Raw genomic sequence first — 26,293 nt, forward strand, 5'->3', positions numbered from 1 at the left:
GAATACTACAATTTGGCATACAGTGTTGTACTTTTACATAAATTGATGAAAACTGTATTTTATCCGGGATATTATATCGGGTAAAATATACCTGACGTTAGTGATGGTGTTTTCTTAATTTTAGCGTTAGTGTTCTTGTTCTATTAATTAACTTGAAGGTAGCATATTATTATTGTATTCTTGTAATTTATGTTCAATCTGCCATATAGACATTCATAAACTTATATTTATATGTATAAATGAAAGTCTATTTAACTTACAGCCATTACATGCCACACGGATGTCTTTAGATCTTTAGATTTGTATATTTTATTTATATATTGTTTTTTACTCTTTTACTTTTTTATGTATGTTTATGCTGTTTGCACGGGATAAGAGGGAAACGGAATTTCAATACTCTGTAGGTCCTGTACATATAGCAGCCTGACAGTTTGACTAATTTGATATACTTTATGGTTCTTTTTGTTTGTTCTGTTGTTTGATTAGTGTATTATTAATTGTTGGTGTTGTGTCGCGTTATTATATTATTATTATTATAATAATAATAATAATAAATAATATAATAATAATAATAATAGAATAATAATAATAAGAATAAGAATTTATATTAATTATTATTATTATTATTATTATTATTATACATTTAATATGTTGTTTTAGTTTAGTGTCCTGTAGGTGGCGCTATATACACACACACACTTGCAGGCTCACAGGGCTGGGGAAAAAAAAAATAAAGTGGGAGGTGATGTGAACCAAACATTTACACCCGCCGGAGCTCTTCATATTTCATCCAGAGGAGCGCATGGATCCGGGGCTTGTGCACACCGCTCGCCGCTGTCCTGGATGCTGCACAGATTGAGACAGGAGGCTGCTGCATCCTTCCTCATCCAGTTAGTTTGTTTTTTAAACGTATCCTACAGAAATACAGCGACAGCTGCACTTGTGACAGTTTGAACTGAAGCAGACAAAAGGACACAGGGGACGGAGCTGCTGCCTGCCTGCCTGCCTGCGGTTGTTGTGTGTACAGTAGCCCGGTGTGGAGGCAGTAACGGCGGGGTAGATGGAGCGGTGGAAAGGCAGAGTGGCCCTGGTGACCGGAGCCTCGGTGGGGATTGGAGCGGCTGTAGCCCGGGCACTGGTCCAGCAAGGCATGAGGGTTGTCGGCTGTGCCAGGAGCGTCGACAAAATAGAGGTGGGTGATTTTTATTTTTATTTATTTTTTTGAATTGCAACAAAATTTAAATACTTAAATAAATAAACACTCGTAGCCTGACTGAGGCTAGCTACCATTAGCTTCACAACTTCAGCAGCTCCAACGGTTACAGCCGTTACTGCTTCGTTTGGTGATTTTAACCGGTCAGACACGGTGTTACCGTGACATATTAAATCAACTATAACCTATTAATCTTTGTGGGGGTAGAAAATTACACATTTCACTACTGTTAAGTGAAAAAAAATGACAGCAAACTATAAGGAGCAGTGGCATCACATGAAGCTAAATCAGTGCTATGTGTGTTAGCTCCCTCATGGATATCAGAGTACACACCCTTAATCTGTAATAATGCTCATTGTTGTTATTAGTATGGGTATTAGGTGACTTTTGGCTCAGAGGTCAGAGGTTACAGAGCTGAGGTGTTGTACTAAATGACACCTGAGCACTGTGTGTGTGTGTGTGTGTGGGACAACATTTCCATCCTACCTGCCTACTTATACTTAATGCACAGGCAGTGTTATGGGAGTAATGAACAGGTCTGCACAGGTAGAGTCAACTTATCTCACCACAGTTTCCACAGAGGAGTGGCAGGGCGTCCCCGACTGATATACTCATTTACAGGGGCGCCGCCAGGAATTTTGTGCCCCCATGACAAACAAAAATCAAATCGGTGCCCCTCCTCTGTGCAGCTGTTGTCACCACATCTCTAGGACCTGTCATAGTCCAACGGAAAAGGACAAGCGTGTAAGCATAACAAGCATCCACAAATTCACATATTTGGAGTGAATTAAGTTCGAAAACTTTGCTTCTTTATCACACCTAACATAAAAAGGCAAACGGCTTTTTAAGAGGAGGCATACTGATATAGAAATAGAGTGAACGCAGCATTGAACGAGGTATTAATGTATGCGGACATTAAGGAAGAATATTGCTCGATATCGATCCAACCAGATGTAGTCAGTGGTTATATATATAAAACAGGAAATATTCATGATGGATAATGGGGAAAATTGAGGTTTAAACATGAAAACATCAGAAATACTTCATTAATCCCTGCAGGGAAATTGTGTTTGTTACAGCAGCTGCCAAACAGTAAGTGAGATAGCAAGAAAGCAAAACTTTAACACTATACACCTATAAGATATCCTATTTTAACACTATATACACATGTATAAATAAAACCTAGCAAAAACGCATAAAAACTAAGAAATAATTGATTTCATTACTATATTTGAAATATATATACTCAATTATGATGGTTTAATAATTATATATTGGTTTTTACCTATTTTTTGGGGCCCCTGTCAGTCGTGGGCCCTTGCTCATTTAACATCACTTACAACTGCACAGAGGAGGATACAGCAGCACATATTACCGTACCAGTGGCGCCGTAAAGGGGGGGAAAAGTTAGGACAATTCCAAGGGCCCACGACTGACAGAGGCCCCTAAAAATATTGTTGACATATGTGCAGCTAAGTTAAAAAAAAATCAGCTTTTATTTACTGCTAGGTTTTATTTATACATGTGTATATAGTGTTAAAATAGGATATCTTATAGGTGTATAGTGTTAAAGTTTCTCACTTACTGTTTGGGAGCTGCTGTAACAAACACAATTTCCCTGCGGGGATTAATAAAGTATTTCTGATGTTTTCATGTTTAGACCTCAATTTTTCCCATTTTCCATCATGAATATTTCCTGTTTTTATATATATATATTTATATTCTTCCTTAATGTCCACATACATTAATACCTCGTTCAATGCTGCGTTCACTCTATTTCTATATCAGTATGCCTCCTCTTAAAAAGCTGTTTGCCTTTTTATGTTAGGTGTGATAAAGAAACAAAGTTTTCCAACTTAATTTATTCCGAATATGTGAATTTGTGGACGCTTGTTATGCTACACGCTTGTCCTTTTGATAAAGCTTAAGTTATATTAATTTCTGATCCGATATCACGTTTTTGTTTTGTTTGTTTTTAGGTCAGTGCTCAATTAGCGGTGTAACCAGCAGCTTCAATCACACCCAGTGTGAGAGTAAAAGACAAGTCCGATCATTATTTAAGTCCCTGCTCTCATTGCGACTATGAAAGTAATTAGTGACAGTGGTGATTATGCTTGAACTGCACTTGAATTTGTCATCCAGCGTGTTGAACCAGTGAGTTTATGGCTGTAATTTAATGCAGCTGCAATTCAGCTTTGGTTTCGTCAGCGTGCCCTCCTAACTCTTGTCTAACCATAAGCCATAAGGCGCTGCACCTTGCTTATCGTGCCAGCCAATAATTAAGCATCACTCTCTTCACTTCACGCTTGTCCGAGCCTCCAGGGCTGCTACACCTACATTTAGCCACCTTTTTAGACATACAGTAATGTGTCTGTGCAGTTGGCCACTAGATATATTCTCATGCTTTTAGACGACCATCCATTCTCGCTAATTTAATAAATTTAAGTTAATTAAATCAATATGAAACACTTTAACTGAGTTGGTAGAGTGTTTGGGTGTGGAGACATCCACGTGATACTGTGTTATATATGAATGGACAGCGTATGTGTGACTGCCTGTGATGTGTGTCCTACCTCTTCCTCTTAAACTCGGCAAAGACGTGGAGGACTTAAGGCGTGCTGAATGACGCCTGGGTGCTCAAACAAGCCACCTGTAATGCCATCTACCTGTCAACCAAAGCATCCACGCTGTTAATTCTGCTTAACTTTAAGCCTTAATATAATTTGAACAGGTGTGTTATATAAAAATTCACCCTCAGTACAGTTATCTATAGCTATAGGGACCAAGACCAGGCTGTAAACATGTTTATTTCTGCTGTTAAGTTGGACATTTTAACATGGGCTCTTATGGAGACTCACTTCTGGAGCCAGCTTCAAGTGGATGCTTGAAGAACTGCAGTTTTTGGCACAGCTACAGAGGTTTCCGCTTGGTTAATTCAAATTTTAACAACCAGCGGTATTGCAGTATGAAGCTGTTTACAAAAGGCACACACGTGATGGAGTTTAGTTCCTCATCCAGTGCCAACCTTTGCTCACCAAGTGACACCATAGCACTGTGTGTTACATCTGTGTCTGCTGCTACGGTCTTCAAAGTTTGGCAAGACTCTTGGTGCAGTCATCTTGAGGAGTTCAATTTATGAATCACTTCCATATTTCCACTTCCATATTTCAGTCAGGTCTTTCTTTTTTAACATGCAAACATGTTCCCCCACCTTAGCTACACACAAACACGCCCCGTACATGCTTACAGCGAGTGTGAATTACGCAATAGACGGTCTCGCTCCATTCATACTCTGGTCACATGGCCTCTCCTGTCAATAGTTAACCGCAGCAGCTCGTTTCAGCGCCCGTCTGTGACTTGTGCAAGACTACAACAAGGTCACGACGATTTCAAATCTTTTACAGTGCGTTCGCACGGTGTCAGCCAGCATTAAAGAGCAGTCTTAACTTTTTATTTATTACAGATTACGGCACATGAAATCAAAGCTGTGACTCAGCTAACTAAATATTTGGCCAGTGTAGAGAGAGTGGATGTATAGAGGAACATCGCTCCTATCCGGTGACAGATTTCAACACTTGTACGAGAACTTACTGAGTTGTGTCTGTGTGAGTTGAGGGACAAAGCCGGTATTGTACGCTCTCTTATATGTAAACTGGGTTCTTGCTGTAGTTGTGCCAAACCTGGCATGCTGCTAGTGTGCTAGTGGGGGATGCAAGTGTCCATCACTAAGCAATTGTTCTTGACTTCCCTTTTGGTGTTTATGTCTTTACTCTGGGGAAATAAAGCTTTTATGGTGAGCGTTTCCCTACAGTGATATTCCCACTCGTAGTGGACTTGATAAAACAATAATTAAAGGGTGTAATGTATTCAAATTTTGTGTTTTTTCAGTGTAAACAAAACATTTGAGAGTGGAGTGGAGAGTTGTGGTTGCTGCTGCAGTGTATTTATTGTGTGCCAGACTATAGAGGAGGCGGTGGGGGAGCAGCGAGCCGGAGGGAGACGTGTGGTCACCATGGGCCCTGTGCAGGAATGGAGACGACAGGGACGCGTCCAAGTAGCAGCAACACAGCTTCTCATTAACTCTTGTGAAAGTCCGGTGGGAGAAGCTTTTTATTTTTTGCTGGAAGAAAAATCTCTTCGCACCGTGCACAATGTATTCTTTGAGGTTATAAATCGTTTAAAAGTGGCCTCTCTGTGCGCCGGACCGTGCAGTCCAAAAGTGTGCCATTGAGAGGCACATATGTACGCACATTTACTCTACAACCAAGCACTGCGAGACTATGATTTTTCCTCTGAGATTCCTGCTACATTTGACAGATTTTAAGTCCAAGATCACACCTGTCTCAGAAGACGACGAGGAGGCCTAGTTACCGATTGACAAGGGCCTTTTTTTTCTTGGATATCTCTGGCCCACATAGCCCATATGTTGGGTTATATCTGCTTACCAGCACAAAGTGATGCTGTAGTAAATACACGGTTACGGGAGTGTGAACTCCAGTTGCTGACCGTCACAATAATCACAAACACAAATGTTAGATTTCTTTGTACCTCGTTTGTTTTCGGGGAATTGATTATAACCTGCTGGCTAATAAGGGTGTCAACGTGTACGCCCGCACCTTGAAAGTATAAGATAACCGTGAATAGCATTTTTATGTTTTTGCATTATCTGCAGGTCAGGGCTGCTGTAGAGGAGATTAGGGTCAGAGCTGATGTTAGGCTGGGGGAGGAGAGGCACAGGTTCAGGATGGGGTGTGGTCTGTCACATAATCAATCACATCGAATGGTCGCCTATACATCTAACGATTCCTGGGAGTATAGTTTATCATCAAAACCGAACTCTTTCAGCCCGTGTAAAATAATTAATCATGGATACATGAAAGACCCAGAAGTAGAAAAAGGCCGCAATCTCAGCTGTGTCCATTCACCATTCAATAAATTCGTATATCTGCAATCTATAGCTCGTCCTTCAGTGTTTCAGTGTCGTCACACTTGTTTTTAACCGAGGCTAAACGCAGAAAGAACACCCACTTCTTCTTCATAAACGCGTCTATTTGTGTCGTGAGTCCATTTAAAACTTGATAAAGTGAAACTGACATTTCCGGGGTGCTTTGAGGCTGCCCACAAAAAAAGGGACCTGTCAAGATCTGACGCTTTGGCTGCTGCAATTTTAGATCAGATAAATTTAGAAAACATAATTTATGGGTTTTAATGCTGTCGAGATTTGTGGTTTGGGAAGTGATTCTGTATTTTAAAAAAAAAGATCATCTAGGTCAAATTATTGTACTCAGCAATAAAGAAAACCGTCTGACTGTCTGCCTGTTTAATGCAGCTCTGCACAAAGCAGCGGCCTCTCTGCTTTAAAAAGCGCCTAAGCATTTTTTTATTTGGGTGAGTAAATTCAACCCCAAAGCCTTTGGCAGGTGAGACAGCAGGTTAATTTAAGACCTTGGCTGATCAACTTGAATTCGGTGCCCATTCTGGAGGCGGTAAAAGGTGCTCAGTCATGCTTCAAAAGCTGAGCTGACACAATATACGTCGATCAGTTTCTCTCTCCGTCTACGAATCTGAAGCTGCCACAATCACCTCCTGTAGGTTGTGTCTGGACATCCCGTCCTGTTATTTCACAGTGAATAGATCTGAGTCCAGAAAGGATTTGAAGTGGGTCAGGTCAGACAGCTTTACTCTCTTTGTCTCACACACTCTGCCTCACTCTCCCTCTTTTAGTCCGTGTCCTGATTCTTCTTCATATATTTCCGTGTCTTGTTTTCAACCCACTTTTAATATTGCACATTAAATCTGTAAACCGTCGCCGTGAGAGAAATCACAGCCCCGCCGTCTTCACCTGCTCTGTTTGATTCCCCGTGTCAATTTTCTCCTGAGCTCATCAAGTTACCTCACGGCTTCTTCTTCTTCTTTTTGTCTTACCCATGCAGAACGTTTTTTTCCACTGACTGCACGTTTTCCACTTGAGCTGTGAGCTGACAAAGATGTATACCCAACTAATAATCCATCATGTTACCATGGATTCATGCCCCCTAAAGAGAAGCATCCCTACTCAACAGCACAGCTAATAAGAGCTGTTGCATCCCAGCTCGCAAGGGGAAAGGAAGTAACATAACCCACTGGGACTTAAAGTTATTTATTTTAATGGAATATAAAAAAAAGATGAGAGGAAACTAGAAGGGAAACGAAGGCTGAGTCTATGCTGTCTAAACGAAATCAAAAGAGAAAGAAAAAGCTCACTAACACTCATGTAATGACCAAAAACAGGGAGAAACAGCACACTTAATGTATAAAAATATCTATTTGTGTGCAAAATCATCTAACCTAGCCCAGTCCCCAGGTAGTAAACAAGATACCTCTACAAAAATACAAGTTAACACAATAGTATAATAACACAAAGGCGAGCTTCACACCAAAACACAAGCCTGTCGGGTGGTTCTAACCACAGTATAAAGAGATAGACAGTGTATGTGTGACGTCACCCACAGTTTAAAGTTTCTGAAAAGCAGTTTTGAAGCTCATTGTGGAGGTAGCCCTGCTTCTTCCACCTCCCGACTAATATAAATATCGGCAAAGATGTAGATCATCAGCAGACCTGAGGCGGGCCCGAATGATGCCTGAGTGCTCAAACAAGCAACGTGTAATGGCACAAACTTGTCGATCAAAGTAGCCACACGGTATATTATGGGGATTGGTGGGTTGGAGCAGGTTAGTCATCCTCCTGGTCTCTAAGACGTTGGGACGATGCACGCCTAGCTCGACATACACAATAAACACTTGATGCAACGCAACGCATTGGTGGCAGCCGTAACACTCCTCCTCTTAAGACACAAACTGTAAAAGAGTTATCCTCCCAAAACAGCAGTTGTGATTGTTTTGAGGATGTCAGTGACATATAGATTTGTAGACATATGGTATATTTATGAACTAATGGTAGGTGATGCCGAGTCTGCACAATCTGTGTGCACTACTTTAGAAGAGTGGGAGATATAAACAGATCAATTATATTCATTTATTCCGACTGGAGTGTCTCCTAAAATCTGTTGCACCCACTACTTGTCTGTACATCACTAGCAAAGAGGTTATTACTGCAATACAAATACAACTGTGTTTAATGGCGAAACCCCACCAAGCATGTTTTGGTCTGTTCTCCACGCAACTTCAAACCCACCAAGAGCATTTCAGAAGCGTTCTGACTTTGTTAACTTCCTCAGATTTGGTCATTTTCTGCTCCAGCCGTCGCATCCGTGCCCGTACAACCAGCAATGTTAACCTGCAGAATCGGTTACTAAAGCGTTCTATACATAATTGAAAGCTCTCACATCAGGACTGTTTTTAATGACTTACTATGTGAGCTCATCGAGGGTCTCACAGTCTGATAGGTCTAGACAGCTCAGTGAGCCATTCTCCCTGCACCACCACTGTGCTGTCCTCTCTGTGCTTATCATCTTTCAAGGTGTAAGGTTTACTGGCATTGACATTCCTCCCCGGGCCTCCTGCTATGATAGGTGGGGCGCCTCCCGTCCTGTCCTGTCCTGTCCTGTCCTGTCGAGAACTTGCTGTAAAGCTCTTCTCTGCGTGTCTGTAAGATAGTTTGTGTATGTGTGTGATGCTGCAAGAGGGGTGAAAAAAAAAAAATAAATCACAAAAACGCTAAGTGCAACTGCAGGAGCAGGCCGGCGCTTGTAATTGAATGTGCATTTGTAGCCGAGAGAGCAGAGTGCGAACGAAAAGCACTTTGTGGTGAGAGGATTTTATGAATCTACAACACAAACACAGACAGCTCGAGTTCACCCAGTTCAGTGTTTTCAGAAATGGGGAGGGGTTTGACGAGAAAGAATGCAAATTGGATTGTTTTCGCTTTGACAGCGGCCAAATTGGATTTGTCACTGGGTGTTTGTTTGATATTGGAAACATTTTATAGCTGCCCTAAGCTCACACACACTGAATAGACCCGGCTCAGTCTGGCCTGGTTTTAAAGGGTCTTTTTTGTTTTGGTAACCGTCTCCATGAGAGTTGTCCTTTTGGTTGTCTGCACTGAGCTCCATTTATTATAAACTTAACATGCATAATGATGTGTGGCTTGTTGCACCAATGACTGGCATCAGGTGCAGGAATAACCCATCACATGAGACTGAGGAGGCGCGTAATGCATGCTGGAAGGGAGCTTCACGCCTGCAGCATGTTTCAACTACAAACACGAGGGCTCCAGAGACAGTTTTTTATCATATGATGCACATGTGAATATATTAATAAAGGCTGCTCTCTCTCTGTAGTCGATCTAGTATTTAAGTGTTGCTAACAGAAATACCACCCTCGCACTGTTTACCTTTTGTGTTAATAATAAAGATCTGCTGCTGCTGCCTCTGGCTGTTTTTTTTTTTTTTTTTTATCACTTTGTTTGGGAAAATAAAATGCCACCACACTGGTTGCACCAGTCTGTTACACAACACCGAGCTGCCTGCTCGCGCTTTAGTCTATCAGGGTTAAAAAAGCCTTTTTCATGTGCGCCGGATACCAAACATCAGCTGTCATGCACTCATACACATAGATTGTTCTTTGGATTCACACTTGGGGCTAAAACATTATTTCAAAGTCCCACTACGCCTCTTAAATTGCCCTATTGATCCTTGATTGGAAATCCCCAGAAAAGCCTGAGTCTGTAAATGAGTGTAGTCGCTAACAAAGGGTGTAATTATTTCTCTTATCTCCTTGTCTTGATGAGACTATCCCGAAGGAAGTGTTGTAAAAAACCGCCCTGTTCAACCTTTAGACATTTGGTGGCATTCTCTCTGTGTTTGAGGAAGAGATAATCAAACAAACCGTCCCTCCTACGTTGCTGCAATCCAATTATACAGCCTTTGCCGTCACCTTTGACCCCAACATTCGGCGTGATTGTGCTCAGGCTAAACTTGAAAGAGTCTATTTTTATGTCGCACTATATTCGTTCGGCTGGATAGGGCTGGATGTGTGTGATCTCAAATGGGTGTGTTCCTCAGAGATCTTCCTGATATCTCTAATATCTCTGATGGATGTAACACGGTATTGCACCCAACTTTGTCGAAGAGCTACACCTCATTCATGTACTGAGGGTGACTTCTTATATAACTCACCTGTTCAGATTTTATTAAGACTTAAAGTTATGCAGAATTAAGAGTGTAGACACTTTAATTGACAGGTAGGTGCCGTTACAGATGGCTTGTTCGAGCAACTAAGCGTCATTTGGCCGGCCGGGTCCACCGATGATCCACGTCTTTTTAGAAGAGGCAGGACTACAAACATGGCAGCGGATTTTAAGCTTCAATACTGTCAGTGATTACAACACACTGACATCTGAATGCATGTTGATCGGCTTTAATGCTTCAGGTTTTCTCTCCCTCCCTCCTTCTGTTTCACTCCCTGGCTGCCAACACTCCCTCTCCTCCTCCTCCTCCTCCTCCTCTTCTTCCTTCTCCCTCCTTCTGCACACTTTTCGTGATGACTGGACAACAACCCCCCGTAATGAGGATGAAAATGTATTATGACAGGCAAAATGTTTGTGTGTGTGTGTGTGTCACAGGTACTTAAGAGACGGGACAGATTAGAAGGATTAACGGGGGAGGAGTTACTGACTGATTTATGGCTGCGTAACCAGTCTTCTCATAGAATAAGAGGAGATCTACAGTACAACACAGGCCCTCGTTTGTCTGTGAGACCTCCTGAGTCAACCTGAAACAAATCTAATTTCCCAGCTCTCTCCACTCATGGCTGCTACCTTGTGTTATTGATCCGGCTCACCACTTAAAGCTCGTCTGCCTTCAGCGCTGGGGCATCTTTTTTTATATATATATATTTTTAATCTCCTCTCTCTTCTCTTGCGAGTTGTTTTGCTGGTCTGTTTTACACCAGTTCCACATGAGTGGGTGAATGATTGATGAATATGGTGTGGGACAATGATGTCGCTCGCATTGTAGACCTACTTATATAACAGCCCCCTGCAGGGGTTACAGGCCATGAATGTGCGTGAGTACACATGTGTCTGAGAGTGCCGCGTGGGTGTATGTACACCCATTACTGTAACATGTAAAGGCTTTATGACCTGCTCTAATACTATTTGTCTTTTTGAATTGTAAGAATTTTTATCTTTTGTTGTCGGTCTTATCAAGACTGTCTGGGTAATGGCAAACAGTGATTTCTTTTTTTTAAATTTGCATTACAGAGCTCTGTGCACGCGAGTACAATCTCGTGTAACTGCCCGAGAACAAAAGCATATCTGAAAATAGGATTGTAAAACAAACATGTAGCTCAGAACGTGCATTTAAGAGTAAAATAATTAGATAATCTCATGAGTTGTTTATGCTTTGTTTTATTCTGACACTATCAATCTCTAATAAATTTTTTATATCTGCAAATAAACGCAGAATCTTTAAGCAAGGGACCAAGATTTTGGCATCAGATTAAGTCAAACAGAAGTTTCTGTTTGTAGTTTGACGAATCTGTAACGACGGGGCTGGCATTATATTTGTGGTTTAATATAATAAAACAGTAAATAGTGTAATCACACAACTCACGTCCAACTTATTTGCACAAAGTTAAATAACCGAGACAGCAAGAGACATTTTATTGATTCATAGTATTTACAGTGTATATTGCAGAAAAGGACAGGACTAAGCAAATATGTTTATTTATGTATATTTATTTTGGGGTGTTGATTTATGTTAATGTTTTATTATTATGTATGTAAATAAGTGAGAAAACCTATCAATAGTATGATATAATTAGTCATGTGACTAGTGAAATATGTCTATAAGGAAGGCAGGAAGTTTGGTAGTGTCACAAGAGGCAGCGTCATTTCAGACAACATGACTGTTACAGACCAGATTACAGCATGGAAATACACAGTAAGAGACAGGTCATCGTGTCTTCAGTCACATCTACAGCCTGATGTGCCTTCCTCAAATGCCTTTAGTCTTGTTATTTATAACATTTCTTTATGTGGATAAGGAGACACAAGCATGAAGGAAGCAAGTTTAGTATTACCTAAGGAAGGGCTTGTCAATGAGTCCGTCTGTGGAGTGGTGGAGTTTTGTAATGAACCTCAAAGCTCCATGGTAGATAGTATCTAATGCATGAAGGCACTGACCAGGAGCATGCATGTATAATCTTTTATGAATCCAAAGAAAAACAAAATAGATAGATGGAGATTCAGTGGCAGCATTCAGAATCATGAAAGGTTTGTTGCACATCATCAAAAGTCAGTTGTAACTGACAAAGAGTTGAATAAAGAACAGTGTCATCAGCATATAGATACAAATTTGAATGAACGCTACCATTTATTTCTATTTATTCATTTGTTATACACCCTGTGTTATGTCCAGGGGGCTCGAGGTGATACCTTCGGCCTGTGCACACCGTTCAGACCAAGAGACAGTCCAATACTAAGTCTTTAGCTTTTTATTCATGTATGTATTCATGTCTGATTATCTGAAATGCTAATCGGCTGCAGAGGAAGTCTTGGCCCGGCTCTGTTATCCGTTATTTTTATTTATTTTTTATCCGCTAGCTACACCACAAGATCTGAAACATTGTCAGTAAACCCTAGAGGCTAAATCATCATCATCACACGACAGCTGATTGTTTTTTTTTGTTTTTTTGCTGCTTATCTGTGAGCTGCGAGTGCCGTAGGTGTAGCCAGTATGAGGGCCAGTACTGGCCACGGGAGTACATCTGTTGCCAGGACTCACCCCCACACTCACATAGAGATTCACAGCCTGAGACTTCCTGTTGTTGGAGCACGATCACAGCCCGTTTGCTCTGCTGCTCCCACTTAAACCTCAGTAACTCAGCTGATTCTCCCCTCTATACTCAAAAGAGTAGCCTGGCCTCCCCTTTACATTAACCTCCGTTCTGGATAAATAAGAGCCTCTCCATCAGTCTCTCTGCCTGAGCCTTTCCCTCGCAGGGATTCATGCAAGCGTGACGTAACAAACCTTCACAGGGTGGTTTCACCTGTCTGGTTTTACAGATGAGACGCGTTTTCAGTGTTTTAGCATTTTGACAGCTTTGTTCGGATAATGCCTTCTCTCCAGATAATCTGAGTTAAACAGCTTAGAGGACGAGCAGGACAAATCTACACTGTCCAAGTGTGAGATCAGGTCGATTCACTTTATTACACGTTTTGTTAAAATCCAGAATGATCCCTCAATCCAATTTCATCCTGATTATAAAAAGAAGCCTCACACATATTTAGAGCTGCAACAATTAGTCGATTAGTTGTTGACTATTGAATTAATCACCAAATATTTTGATAATTGATTTATTATTTTGCGTCTTTTCAAATATGAATATCTTTTGACTAACTTCTGGGATGTGACTTTGAGTTTTGCTCAACAATTTTCACCATTACCTTGAATTTTATGGACCAAACAGAAAATGTACAACAGATTAATCGATAATGAAAATGACTTGAGTTGCAGCCCTACGAGTATATTTAGTTTCCTTTTCCCCCCCAAGGAGCAACTGCACAGTCAGCAGATATCCAGGCAGACATTAAACAGAAAATGTGACAACATAGTCACATTGATTCACACAGCTTTGTGTGATGATTACCAACTTTCTGCTGCTCTTTTTTCTTTATTTATATTCTGGTTGTCGTTACATTTCTAAATATTGTAGCTCCCTCCGAAGCAACAGTCAATCGTGCTGCTTCTTGTCTGGGATTAGCTGCAACATTGTGCATTATGAATTTATACTTTCTATCTTTACAACATGCTCTCCTCTGAATCCAACATTTTGGTGACAGAAGAAATCTTTATTATATTTTTAGTAGCTAAGAAGGAGAGGCTGAGGCGAGGTGGCTGCAGTCAGGGTTGGCGATGCAGATGCCTTTGGTCGCACCCTCAACATGTCACATGGCTCTGCAGACGATGGTATCTCTGCTTTGATGGATTTATTCGTGCATGGCTGGACGACAGTACAAAGTGATACATCTGGAAATAAGCCCTCGTCATTTCCTTATATAGGACTGAGGTCAAAACTAACATTTACTGTTGATTATAGATCAGGGACTCCCAACCAGGAGTACTTATACCCCAAAGAGTACGTCTGCAGTCGCTAGGGGAAATGTGGAAAGCTGAATTAACTCAATTAAAAAAATGATTGCAGTTTGATTTTTGGGTTCAAGAGGAAGATAAACAACCAAGCAGGATTACCAATTGTAACTTTTCTGTGGTGTCAAAAGTTTAAAAGGTCAGTACTTCCTCTCAGTACATCTACATGGTCGACTTTAACATTTAATACTTCTGGCTACACGGGTGGAGGTGTTATCATCTCAGTCTACCACCAACCCTCATCATCCATGTCGTCTCCAGTCTAACCGGTACCCAGAGCGAGACATCAGGTGACCGCTGCAGCTGTGCCTGGCAGGAGGATCTGTGTCAGTTTGTATCAAAACCCCACAGCGGTGGACAGCCAGCTGACCTGGTTGGAGTGCAGCCCGCTCGGGCTCAGTCAGCCACAGGCAGAGGCAGCCGATCATTCAGGGTCATGATTTGGATGATGGCGGAAAGTGGAATTTGAATGAATATGCTTTTTATTGTCAGCAAACAAACACACAGGCTGGAGTGGGTTTGGCTAAACTGGAGCTGTCAGGTTACCTCTGGCCCGGCAACTGATGTGGTGTTGGTTTTATGGTTGCAGGCTCTCCCTGCTCTCTCCACGTCTGAGTGGGTAGGGCGTTTATCATGGGATACTATCTTAATTACAGCGCTGCTGCAGGTTAATCATTCCTAGCTTCTTACCTAACAGAGTCTCAGCCCTGATAATCAATTAATGACCACTTTTTTTTTTTAAATGTTGCACTCATGTTGTCAAACTGTGATTTGTGTTTTCCAGAAGCTGGCAGCAGAATGTCAGAGCGCAGGCTACAGCGGCACGCTGATCCCTTACAAGTGCGACCTGTCCAACGAGGAGGAGATCCTGTCCATGTTTTCTGCGATCAAGACGCTGCACAAGGGCGTGGACGTGTGCATCAACAACGCGGGACTGGCCCACAACGAGCCCTTGCTCAGTGGGAAGACGGAGGGCTGGAGGAACATGATCGATGTGGGTGGATCTCTGCAGCACAGATATATAAATGCTTGGCTAGTATAAGGATACGTTCATGCTGTATTGATTTGAGGGTTGTACTCGGAACAGGAAAGCAGAGGGAGGAGCTGAAATGTCGCTCGGTGTGAGTGGAAGTCTCGTGTTTTGTAGAGCTCAAAGAATAAGAGTCGAAGCAGAAATGCGTGTGGACACAGACACGCTGATCCCCTCCCCTCCGCCTCATTGGCTCTCAGGAGACGCTTTGGCTCAGCGGAGGCCCTCTAATGAAAGCCAGCACTCATTTCTCTTGTTGGGACATTCTGACTCATTGAGCTCTTGACCACTGAAGACCTCCCGCTCTGAAGTCTCTCTGTCCCCAGACTCGTGCGTTCATAGTATTCGTCCATCTGTTGTCATGGCAGCCCGCGTGAACGTGTACAGGAAGTGTATTTTTAGCCTGTGTTTAATCTCTACGCTGACCTTGTTTGGTCACTTCCCCCCGCTATCTTGCCACCGCGTTGGCTTTAACCTGCCGTCTATCAATGTCACTACAGGAGCAGCTTAGGGGGACAAGCTGGAGAGGAACAGCAGGTTCAGATGGTTTAACACAGTGACCCAGTGAGCACCAGTTAGCTAGAGTCTCATCACGTGGCATTCTTAAACGTGACTTAGCAATAAACAACACACAGCAGTGAATATAAAGATTGACAGAACCATCCATCAGCTCTTACATAAATGTTTCACCTCCCCTGCAGGTGAATGTCTTAGCCTTGTCTATCTGCACCCGCGAGGCGTACAAATCAATGAAGGAGAGGAATGTGGACGACGGCCACATCATCAATATTAACAGGTAAGCTGTAGAGACAACCTTCAGATCGAAGAACAAATGGATTCTTCTGGAAATACCTCAGCCAGTTTGTTCAAGGTGGTTTTAATCTGGCAGGCCTTGAGCCTCCCCTGAACCCTGTTGAACCTGGAACAATGTGAAGGACTGATACTGAATTTATATCTTCATTTTGACTTATTTGATTCACTTTGATATTGTAATAATAGATGTTTTTATTAATGTTGCTGAAGTTCGTAGATGTATAAGCTGATTTAGGATCCCACTGAGACACTATATGATACCTAAGCAAGTAGATTTACAACAGCGTGACAAGGCAAATTCATGACCTTAATGTGTGCTTGATTCAAGGTTGTAATCAAGGTCCTGTATCCTGTGTCTCTCTCTTGTTCTCCTACCTATTACAGTATGGGTGGTCACCGAATGGTACCAAGTGCTGATGAGCATTTCTACTGTGCCACTAAATACGCTGTAACTGCTTTGACCGAGGGAATTCGGCAAGAGCTTCGAGAAGCAAACACCCACATCAGAGCCACGGTGAGTGCGGGTACATTCGAACGCAAGGATCAGGCACTCAGCCACTAACTAGCTTTATCAAGACGGGCACTCACCCACTCTCATTCACTTAGTTTATGTCTCTGGACTATTGCTCGCTGAGTCCATAAATCCACCTCGATAGTCTCAATTTCAGAGACATTTGAGGCTGTGGATGTGTAAGACACCCATGTAAAGCAGCACTGTAGTGCCCTTTTCTGTAGCCAAGAGATTTGGCAAGAAAAAGAAAGTCGGTATGACTGAGCCGGTGACATTTCCGCTGCAGGTCACTGCGTCTTTTTTTGGCGGACACCCCTGCAGCGAACACCGCCGCAGCCAAGACACACTGCCCGCACTCAAGTTCATGGGAAAAACCTGCAGCTTAGTCGTCCCCATCAGTGACAGACTGCCTCTCCATACAGCCTTTACTTACTTTGTTTAGTCTGTGTCTGTGTCACTGTGCGAACAGGAAGTTTCTAATGCATTTTTCCTCCCCTGCAGTGTATATCTCCTGGAATAGTGGAGACCGAGTTTGCCTTCAGGCACCACAACAGTGATCCAGAGAAAGCAGCTTCAGTGTATGAGAGTATGAAAGTAAGAGTGCGCTTTGACCCAGAGTCAACAGATGTAAAATACCAGAGCATGGCTGCATCGCTTATAACCTCTGTTGTCCATTTTTCAGTGTTTGAAAGCAGAAGACATAGCCAGTGCAGTCACATTTGTCCTCAGTGCCCCACCTCACGTCCAGGTATGTCTCTCTCTCTAACTTTAAAATGCCTCCGTGTTGAACACCGCTTGGTTTCTGTATTGATCTCCCCGCTTTGCGCCTTCAGATCGGAGATGTGCAGATGAGGCCGGTGGAGCAGGTGTCATAGCAGCGACAAAGGAAGCTGCAGGAGGAGCAGACAGACGGCAGCCATGGTGACTCCTTTAGCGACCTCTGCTGGGCAAAAGGGTGGGAGGGAGGGGGGATTAAAACAAATCAACTACAGCTGTGTTGGATCTGCAGGGACGTGGTCGAAAGAGGGCCAGAGCCTTAAGGAGGCTTGTGCGAGGAAATGAAGGGCATGGACTGTAAAACCACTACGAAACCACATACTACTGAACGCAGCGACCTGTTTCTTTTTTTGTGAATCGTTGAGCCCAAACGAGCTGACTCCACACTACAGTAGGAACAAACGACAAAAGGAGAGAGTTGCTGCTGTGCTTATGTGGTCATCTGCAGGACCGTCACTTCAGAGGGAAGAGTATGCCATTGATTGCACATGTTTATTTTTGTTTTGTTTTTTGTAGGTCATATGACATATCTTTTTGAAATTAAATGGAAAGAGTAATTGTAACTGTTTATAAGAATTACCTTTTTTTTTTGTTCAATTCCTTTTTTTTTGTATAAATATTTTAACTCTTGATCATAGTTAGATGTGGTCTCATACTCACTAACCGTAGACGATACTATGTCGTACTCACTGTTAACTAAACGTCAGCAGTCTGTCCAATCCTTACACCAACACATTCACGTTATCCGTGTTCGGATCTATCCAGGTTTCAACCCCATTTAACGAACCATACAAAACGAGAGATCGCCTTGTCTTGTTAAAGCACACAAGGTTCTACAATCCACCTTTTTCTTTTTCTTTTTTTTTTGTTTGCCTGTGTAATTTCAGTTGTTCTGCACTTTGCATTCATTTTACGAGGAGTTCTGAGAAGGAAAAAAAAACACTGGCAACTTACATAGGGGAAAGAAACTAACTCCAGTGCACATGTATACCTTTAGAAATGTGTACCTTTCAGTGGAAATTTCTCCTTTAAATGAATAAATAAATAAAAAACGATTGCCCAGAAGTGAGTTATGGTTTGTGTTATGTTCCCCACCTGCAGGACTTAAAGACACGAGCTGTGGACTTTGTGACAGGTTTTTATTACACCTTATATGACATGACATAGAGTTGCATGACCTATGTACTCCTCTGTTAACCACCAGCACTTTTATTTTATCAGCAGTTTGCATTTGACCTAATAAATGAGTCAGCCACAATGAATGTTCTTCAGGAAAGTCGTTCAGCTTGTATGAACTGTGAATCTGAAATAGTGGCATTCTTTGTCATTTTATTAGCTAAAATGTACTAAATCTTTTTTCTTTTTTTTTTTTTAAGTACAGTTCCAGATCTCTTAACACTCATTGCATTGACAAACATGGCCAAAAGATGGCAGCCTTCGCCAAGTAAAATCCCTAAATCCTGAGCACAAACTCCAGAGTAGATATTACATGTACGCAACAATAACACATAACACTATTTTTTAAAGTATACTCCTGTTTGACTTTGTTACCAGAAGTTTAAGATTTAAAGCTTAATGGCAGACATTGATTTGTAATTAACTCAAGCTTTCTAAGAGTCTGCCACTCTTTTTTTTCTTCTTCTTCTGGTATCAGAGGTTTGTTTCAATAGGAGGTTTTTCAGGTAGATGCACGTTGGAGCTGATGACAGCTACGACTGGATCTCCATTTCTCCCTCCCCTCTCATAATACGGCATCTTTGATATTTCATTCAGTGTGTACGGCGTGAGGGACAGCTTCAGTTTCTGCAGGAGAAAATGCACCAGTAACATGAACACACACATATCATGGATAACACATGTACTACTTGCAATGTAAGATGGTAAATCTTTGTCACCTGCATGATTGAGCCAGGTAGCACCCACAATGTGTGAACGGCACCCAGAGGAATCCAAACGATGGAGGCCATGGCAATGACCCAGCCGATCCCCTGAGCCCATGGAGGGAAGATGTAGTCCTCATAGCGGGCTGGTTTGAACTGGATGATTGAGAAAATCAGGATAACCTGCAATAACAAGAGGAAATATTTTTTTAGAAGATTAGTTGTGATACTTTTAGGTGGATCTCGAGGACAAATCTTCAATCTGAATGACTTACGGTGATCAGCACAGGATCAACGATGAGCCAACACAGTCTGAAGAAGATGTTGGCTCTTTTTCCAGTCATCTCTTCCAGGTTGTCTGAAAGGCGAGTCACTCCTGCACGTGGAAAGCTAGTTCAATAAACAGCCATGCATATTTTACAGTATTCGGCAATGAGTAAGAGCATCATCGCATTAACTGGTTACTGAAAAAAAGAAATGTTTCTTCTCACCATAACTCCAACAGATGGCTATAACCTCAAAGAATGCAAGAAACATGATGGACACTATGGCAGTGTAATGGTCCATCAGCTGGAAAACATAAATTCCTACCTGAAAGGAGACACACTCTTTAGAACAGCAGGTACGTGAGACGACTATTTAACAATGTGGGCATACTTTGGTTAAAATTTATCCAGTCAAATACAGTCTGTACCTGCATGACCAAAGGGATCCCTAGGAGGAAAGCTGCACCGCAAACAGCAAGAACAAACAGCTCCTTCCTCTTGAAGAATTTAATCAGATTTTGGTAGAATTCATCCATGAAACTGGTCACCAGCACTTCAACCATTGCAAACTGAGCAAACAGCAGAAAAGAACAAAGAAGTTGCACCGTAGCTCTGTATGATTAATGCAGATAATCAAGACTTTTTCCTGGGGGATTATCACTGAAGTTGTACCTCACTGTCCAGTCCAAGGCAAAGCAGCATGAAGAAGAACATCACAGCCCAGAGCTGAGCCACTGGCATGTTGGCAAAGGCTTGTGGATAAACAACATAAACCAGACCTGGACCTGGATGCACAAATGCAACCACGTAAAGATGTAAAGATCTCAGTGTAGCAATGCTGATTGAAAAAGTGAATCATGACCCATCTAGAAACAGAAAATTGTGACAGAAAGAGTAATATATTTATCAACGCCTCTCAGTGAAGTAAAAAATCTAAATGTATCTTTGGAATGTGAATTATTTATAAAATTAGTGTGGAAAAAAATAAAACAATAAACTGACTGGCAGCAGCCAAACAAAATACATAAAATACAGAGAAACACTGTTATTTTACACATTTTCCCTGAATTATTACAATCAAAAACTTTCAATAAAGTAACAATACTAATAGTCACTTTACTGAAATTTGTATGTAATTTAAGAGAGCATATATTATATATATTATAGTTTTGTTTTGTTTTCTGTGCAAGAAAAGAAAAAAAATATTTTGCCATTATTGGAGCAATACTTAAAATAACAGTTTGTTAATTTACAGGTAATGTCTGTAATTTTACAGAGATTTGTATACTTCTTTTGAAACAGAAAACTACTGTAAAATGTAAAACAAGTACACATTCATGTAAAAATTAATTAGATTCAGAACGGCATGTATATTTGTGTGTGTATGCGTTGATCTGTGTGGTGAGCCACTGTGTTAGTATCTGTAAAAACCCAAAGTTCTACTCAACGGGGATCTGAAGCCTTTTCATGTCAGCTCGAGCACTAAATGGAAAACATCTCTAGTTAGTCAGTGCTGTTTCTGTAGCAGCAGTTAAGCATGACAAGCTTGTCTAAACTCTTAGACTAAGAGGTGGCATTCAACTGAATTTCTCCTTTATTTGATTAGAATAATTACCCAGTCACATAATTATCATTAGAGAAAAAGTGGCACTCTCTAAATCGGAGTTAATTAAGACAGTCTGAAGTGATACTAGTTCTCTAGGAGCTTGTTTTGTTTTCTTACCATCCACAGCCAGATCACTGACAGGAATGCCCTGCAGATGAGACATGTATCCAAAGGCAGAGAAAATGACAAAACCTGCCAGGATGCTAGTGACGGAGTTGATGATGGATATAGTCAGGGTGTCCCTGTGGGGATAGAAGATGTTTTTTTTTATATATCTATGTGTATTTCTGTCACTGCTGAGGGGGAAAATTGAGTGTAGGAGGATTTTGGTGCATTACTTCAGAACGTTGTTGTTGAAGGAGTTATAGCTGGACATGGCCAAGAGGGACCCAAAACCAATCCCGATGGAGTTGAAGATCTGAGCTGCAGCATTCACCCACACCTGCAACACAGAGCAGCGTTCATCCAAAACCATGCTGCTGGTCCGAATCCTAGTATAAATCTTCTTCTCTTGCTACTGCAGCACCAGTTAATTGCTCTCCAGTGTCAGACAGAACCAGTACCTATTTCCAGTTCCTCGCCTCCCCTCTTTTGTCTTTCTTACCTCCACTGAGAGCAGCTTGTCCCATTTCGGCACGATGAAGAAGGTTATTCCATTTAGTGCGCCGGGAAGCTGCACATTATTGATCAGCAGGGCAATCAGGATAACATATGGGAATAGAGCGGTAAAATACACCACCTACAACCAGAGAGAAACAAGGGTTACCATTCACTCTCCATCCATCCATCTCTGTCTCAATTTCTTCTTTGTTTTCACTCACCTTGCCTGTTGACTTCACCCCCTTAAAGATGCAAAGGTAAATGAGGATCCAAGCCAGGAGGAGAATAAGGAAAAGCTGCCACCGGATCGTTCCTGCTTCTTCAACTCCACTGGTCTGCTCCAGCATCTTATATCTTCAAAGGAGCCAAAAAAGTAGTGATAATTAATGTTTAAAGATGACTGCATTCTGCATTAATGCTGTTGGTTAGTCATTGCAATCAGGTGGACAATAAACAGGGAAGCTTTAACATGTGGCGTCCCACACGGCTCCATATTGGGCCTCTTAATGTTTCGGTGTTTCGTACTGGTTGCTGTGTCATCAAACCATCATTCATCTATCTAAAGTAAATAATATTTTTGTCCACTGTCAGTATTTGTCTACAAGAATATGCCAGTAATCTTTCTACCACAAGACGATGCATAAGGTCATCTGATTGTGACCTCAAACAAGTCTTTTTATTCTGCTCCGTCCAGACTGAAATATCTCAACAACAGATGGATTGCTATGAATTTTTGTGATGACATTCATGAGAAGATGAATTCTACTAACTTTGGTGATCCTCTGACTGACTAGCACCATTAATAGGTCAAAGCTTTCACTTCCAGTCAACATCAAGTGGCAACATCCATGGCTGGGAAGTGACGCCAATGCACAAAGTGCCGAAAACTGCAGTTCCTCCAGTGGCCACTTGAGACTGGCTACAGGACAAGTCAGTCTCCATAAGTCCCCATGTTAAACTTCATAGCAGAAATGTTTACAGCCTGGTACAAAAAACAGTTTTGGTCTCTGTGGCTAATTTCCCTGTTCATGACAACTCTGCTGAGGGTGAATTTTTATAGAATGCACAATGTTCTTTGTTTATACTCTCTATGTTCAGTATCTACATGATTGATTGGTACAAAGATTCATGGTCCCTAGAGTCCTAAATCATACTTATTTTGGTGATTGTGATTTGTCTTCTAGCACCACAAGCAAGTTCACATTTGTAGGTCAAAGTAAAATATCTTTTTAATCTAACTGTTGGATGGATTACAATGTACTTTTCCGTTCTTGTCATCATCAGGTCAAAATTTTGTCCAATAAATTCAAAATTAACTACATTCCCAGTAGCCTCAACTCTAAATCAGTCCATCCATTTTCTGTAACCGCTTATCTTTACCAGCATCACAGGAGGCTGGAGCCTATCCCAGCTGTCTTTGGGTTTAGATGAGGGGACAAGTCACCAGTTCATCACGTGGCAAGCATAGAGACAAACAATTGTTCATGCTCACATCCACATTTACGGGTGAACAGGAACCTGCTGTGAGGTGACAGCGCTAACCACTGTACCACTGAGCAACCACAGACTTCTTTTTAGCAGATTTATAAAAACTCGGATGATGCTTATACTGTGCAGAGATGACAGCTAGTACCAAGCATATTATAAATGTTCAGTAAACAATGTCTGCAACTCATTTTCTTAAAAGACCTACATTCTGACAGACTAACACCCTCCAGCTCCAGTTATTTATTTCACTTATTTCTGCTGTAGATTGAAAACTGAACTTTTATGGATCTAAAAAACTGTTTTTGTTTACAAAGAATGCTACAGCCTAACAGAGTGAGCCTGAACAGAGACAGTTTGACAAAAAGAAAATCTGAATCTTGCATTCCACCTGTACATTTATCTACTAACAGGTTAATGAGTAAACCCATTTGAAAACATAAGGTTTCACTCCACTGTCTAAACAGCAACATATCCACAGTGAAAAATGCCGAAGATCTTCAGCATGGCATTATTACATACTGTAATATTTCTCTAGTTTAAGCAAATAATCTGTTTAGTATAGGTACTGTATAAACATTTTACATTAGACTAATGATGATGTTAAAACATGACTCAACATTTCTCATACTCAGACAAACTCTTATCACTAACCTTCACTTGACTGATATCCCTCACGTGACTCTGATTAAATGTGGTTTCGATTTAATTAAGATATAATTACCAGAGTTGTTGTTTAAGCCGCTCAGACTTTTGTGACGCCACACTGAGTTTGTAATCCTGCTATAATCTGTTAATAATCTAATCTGGTTTTATAACTCAGCACTGATTTCTCCCGTGCTGTGACACTTACTTGAAGAACTCCTGGCTTGCGGTGGAGGAGTAGCTGCTGTTGGTGGCGTGATTGGTACAGTTTGGTGTGTTCCAGGTGTTGTTGCAGCTCTGCCAAGGCAGCGGCGCCTGGAAGGAGCTGAAGAGGTAATAGAGGGCCCAGGTGATGACGACATTGTAGTAGGTGGACATGATGAAGGAGATGGCTACAGATGCAATGCCCACTCCTGAGGTCAGACAGAAGTATTGTAAATATAATGTTTTTTGGACACCTTTAAGTGACTGGAAATGTTCATTCAGTACCTTTTAACAGAGGGCATACTATAGCCAGAGCATGGACGGGCCCTCTCCTCGTGAACTGACCCACCGTCAGCTCCATGTAGAGCAGAGGGATCCCCAACACTATCAGCATGAACAGGTATGGCACCAGAAAGGCACCTGGCAAGGAATGATGGCAAGTCAACTGTCACACACATTTTCCACTGTACTAGTTTTATGGCATCCTCTAATCTTTAACTTTTCTGTAAGTCATCCTGCGCTTAAATTTTTCCTCCTTATATCTTGGCTTCTTTGTAACGAGGCGTATGAGGCATTCCCTCCATAAAACTTTACATCTTTATTATTGTAAACCAATGTACCTTCCAACTGTGTGGACATACACATGAAATGCTGATAGTGCAGATAATTTCAGAACAATTTAAACACAATCAGAGAAAACTAGGGTTGACTAGCAGCCCAGTTTTAGACCCAGTTTTCAGACCTGTGTATATGTACACATGGTGGTCTGGTTTATTAATTCAGTGGGTGAAATGTCAGCTTCGTTTCTCACCTCCTCCACTCCTGTAGCACAGATATGGGAACCTCCAAACGTTGCCCAGGCCCACAGCACAGCCAATCCCAGCCAGGGTGAACTCTATCTGCCTGCTCCATGTGGGTCTGTTAGACTGTTCCTCCATATCTGCTCCCTGTGTCAGCACTGTCGCTCGTCTGGGCCCAAACTCCATGGAAAAGTTGACGGGAATATAAGTGACACTGAGTGATATAACCTTCCACCTTTTATTATCTGTAATGATTAGCTGAGCAGAAAACACTCTAGCGTGCAGTAGCTCTAAAGCTCACAAGGAGGGAGAAGTTTGTCTTATTTAATAGGTGTCATAAAAACACGGAATCAACATGGGTTGAATACATTTGGATATAGTTTTTATTATGGCGAGCTGATTATTTAATGTATTTCTCTTTATTCATTTCATCTTAATATGTCTGATTGTATTTGTTTATTTATTTTCTAACTCTCTTTTTATTAGGTAATGATATTATAATCATATTCCTTTATTACATTACAGTAGAATCTGTCTGGTATCCTCTAGCACAATAATCCAAAAAACAAGTATGGACCAGCAAAGTAAATAAACACAGGAATAAAATTAAAAAAAAAGACCACATACCAGGGAAATTCACTTATCACAGTAGCTCCTATACATGGATGTGGATAAGAAATTACTCATAAATATGAAATACAGAGAATAAATCCTTCTTACATGGTGGGAGTAGCAGTCTGTTGTTAAAGGAGCTGCTTAAGGACTCCACAGTCTCAAGATGTAACTTGTTTTCACATCCATAGTGTAGCAGCAGGGAAAATTCTTGATGTTATAAAAATTAGGATTACACTGATATTTAGATGTTTTTAACTTATACAATGTTTGTTCCTATTTATTACATGTCTTGAAGGCATACTGGCTACTCATTAGGGGATATGTTGAAGAAAACTGTTTAGATGCTATATATGCAAATTTTCTGTTAACGATTCACAGCCCATCTTCAGGAAAATGTATAAGAACCAACTGTCAGAGCTCCTCAGGGAGCCTTTTTCTCTGTAACCCCTTTAGTGTGTTGCACTGTGAAACACTCCTCTTGTACAAGAATAATAAATTCAATTAAAACTTTGATGCTTTGAATCCGATCCTCCTTATTTAAGGGTTTCCCATAATGCTTTGAATCCGATCCTCCTTATTTAAGGGTTTCCCATAACACTTGATGACTATAATGACTATGAATTTGCATTTCCCACAAACTCTGTCACAATAAAAGTTCCCATAAAGACAAAAAGAGTCAAAATATCTTTTGTCCTTTAATCTTTCGAGACTCGCTCGTTATACATGTGCAATATGCCGCATATGAAATGAGGTTTAA

General features: G+C 41.3%; 2 protein-coding genes across 2 annotated transcripts; one reads left to right on the forward strand and one right to left on the reverse strand.

The window, feature by feature from the left end:
- The first annotated feature begins 741 nt into the window (after positions 1-741).
- Positions 742-18,500, forward strand: dhrs11a (dehydrogenase/reductase 11a). The gene is made up of 7 exons (XM_010736533.3): positions 742-1,192; positions 15,089-15,298; positions 16,036-16,130; positions 16,532-16,661; positions 17,160-17,252; positions 17,341-17,406; positions 17,492-18,500. The coding sequence occupies exons 1-7, from the start codon at positions 1,061-1,063 to the stop codon at positions 17,531-17,533; spliced, it is 768 nt and encodes a 255-aa protein (XP_010734835.1). The 5' UTR covers positions 742-1,060; the 3' UTR covers positions 17,534-18,500.
- Positions 18,501-20,336: 1,836 nt separating this feature from the next.
- Positions 20,337-25,080, reverse strand: si:ch211-283g2.1 (sodium-dependent serotonin transporter). Its single transcript, XM_027273231.1, has 8 exons — positions 24,933-25,080; positions 24,407-24,541; positions 24,126-24,330; positions 22,009-22,141; positions 21,792-21,926; positions 21,526-21,629; positions 21,305-21,429; positions 20,337-20,447 (listed from the first exon to the last, which is right to left on the reverse strand). Exons 1-8 carry the CDS (start codon positions 25,057-25,059, stop codon positions 20,437-20,439), a joined length of 975 nt encoding a protein of 324 aa, XP_027129032.1. The 5' UTR covers positions 25,060-25,080; the 3' UTR covers positions 20,337-20,436.
- Positions 25,081-26,293: the final 1,213 nt, after the last annotated feature.

The sequence above is a fragment of the Larimichthys crocea genome, chromosome XXII (genome assembly GCF_000972845.2).
Source record: "Larimichthys crocea isolate SSNF chromosome XXII, L_crocea_2.0, whole genome shotgun sequence".
NCBI classification, from domain to species: Eukaryota; Metazoa; Chordata; class Actinopteri; family Sciaenidae; genus Larimichthys; species Larimichthys crocea.

Coding starts and splice junctions, on each gene's coding strand:
- dhrs11a (XM_010736533.3), top strand. CDS start 1,061: ATGGAGCGGTGGAAAGGCAGAGTGGCCCTGGTGACCGGAGCCTCGGTG. Junction 15,299..16,035: donor GCTGGAGGAACATGATCGAT/GTGGGTGGATCT, acceptor CCTCCCCTGCAG/GTGAATGTCTTAGCCTTGTC. Junction 17,253..17,340: donor CAGTGTATGAGAGTATGAAA/GTAAGAGTGCGC, acceptor TCCATTTTTCAG/TGTTTGAAAGCAGAAGACAT.
- si:ch211-283g2.1 (XM_027273231.1), bottom strand. CDS start 25,059: ATGGAGGAACAGTCTAACAGACCCACATGGAGCAGGCAGATAGAGTTC. Junction 24,542..24,932: donor GTGCTACAGGAGTGGAGGAG/GTGAGAAACGAA, acceptor ATTCCTTGCCAG/GTGCCTTTCTGGTGCCATAC. Junction 22,142..24,125: donor GCAAGCCAGGAGTTCTTCAA/GTAAGTGTCACA, acceptor GCTCCTTTGAAG/ATATAAGATGCTGGAGCAGA.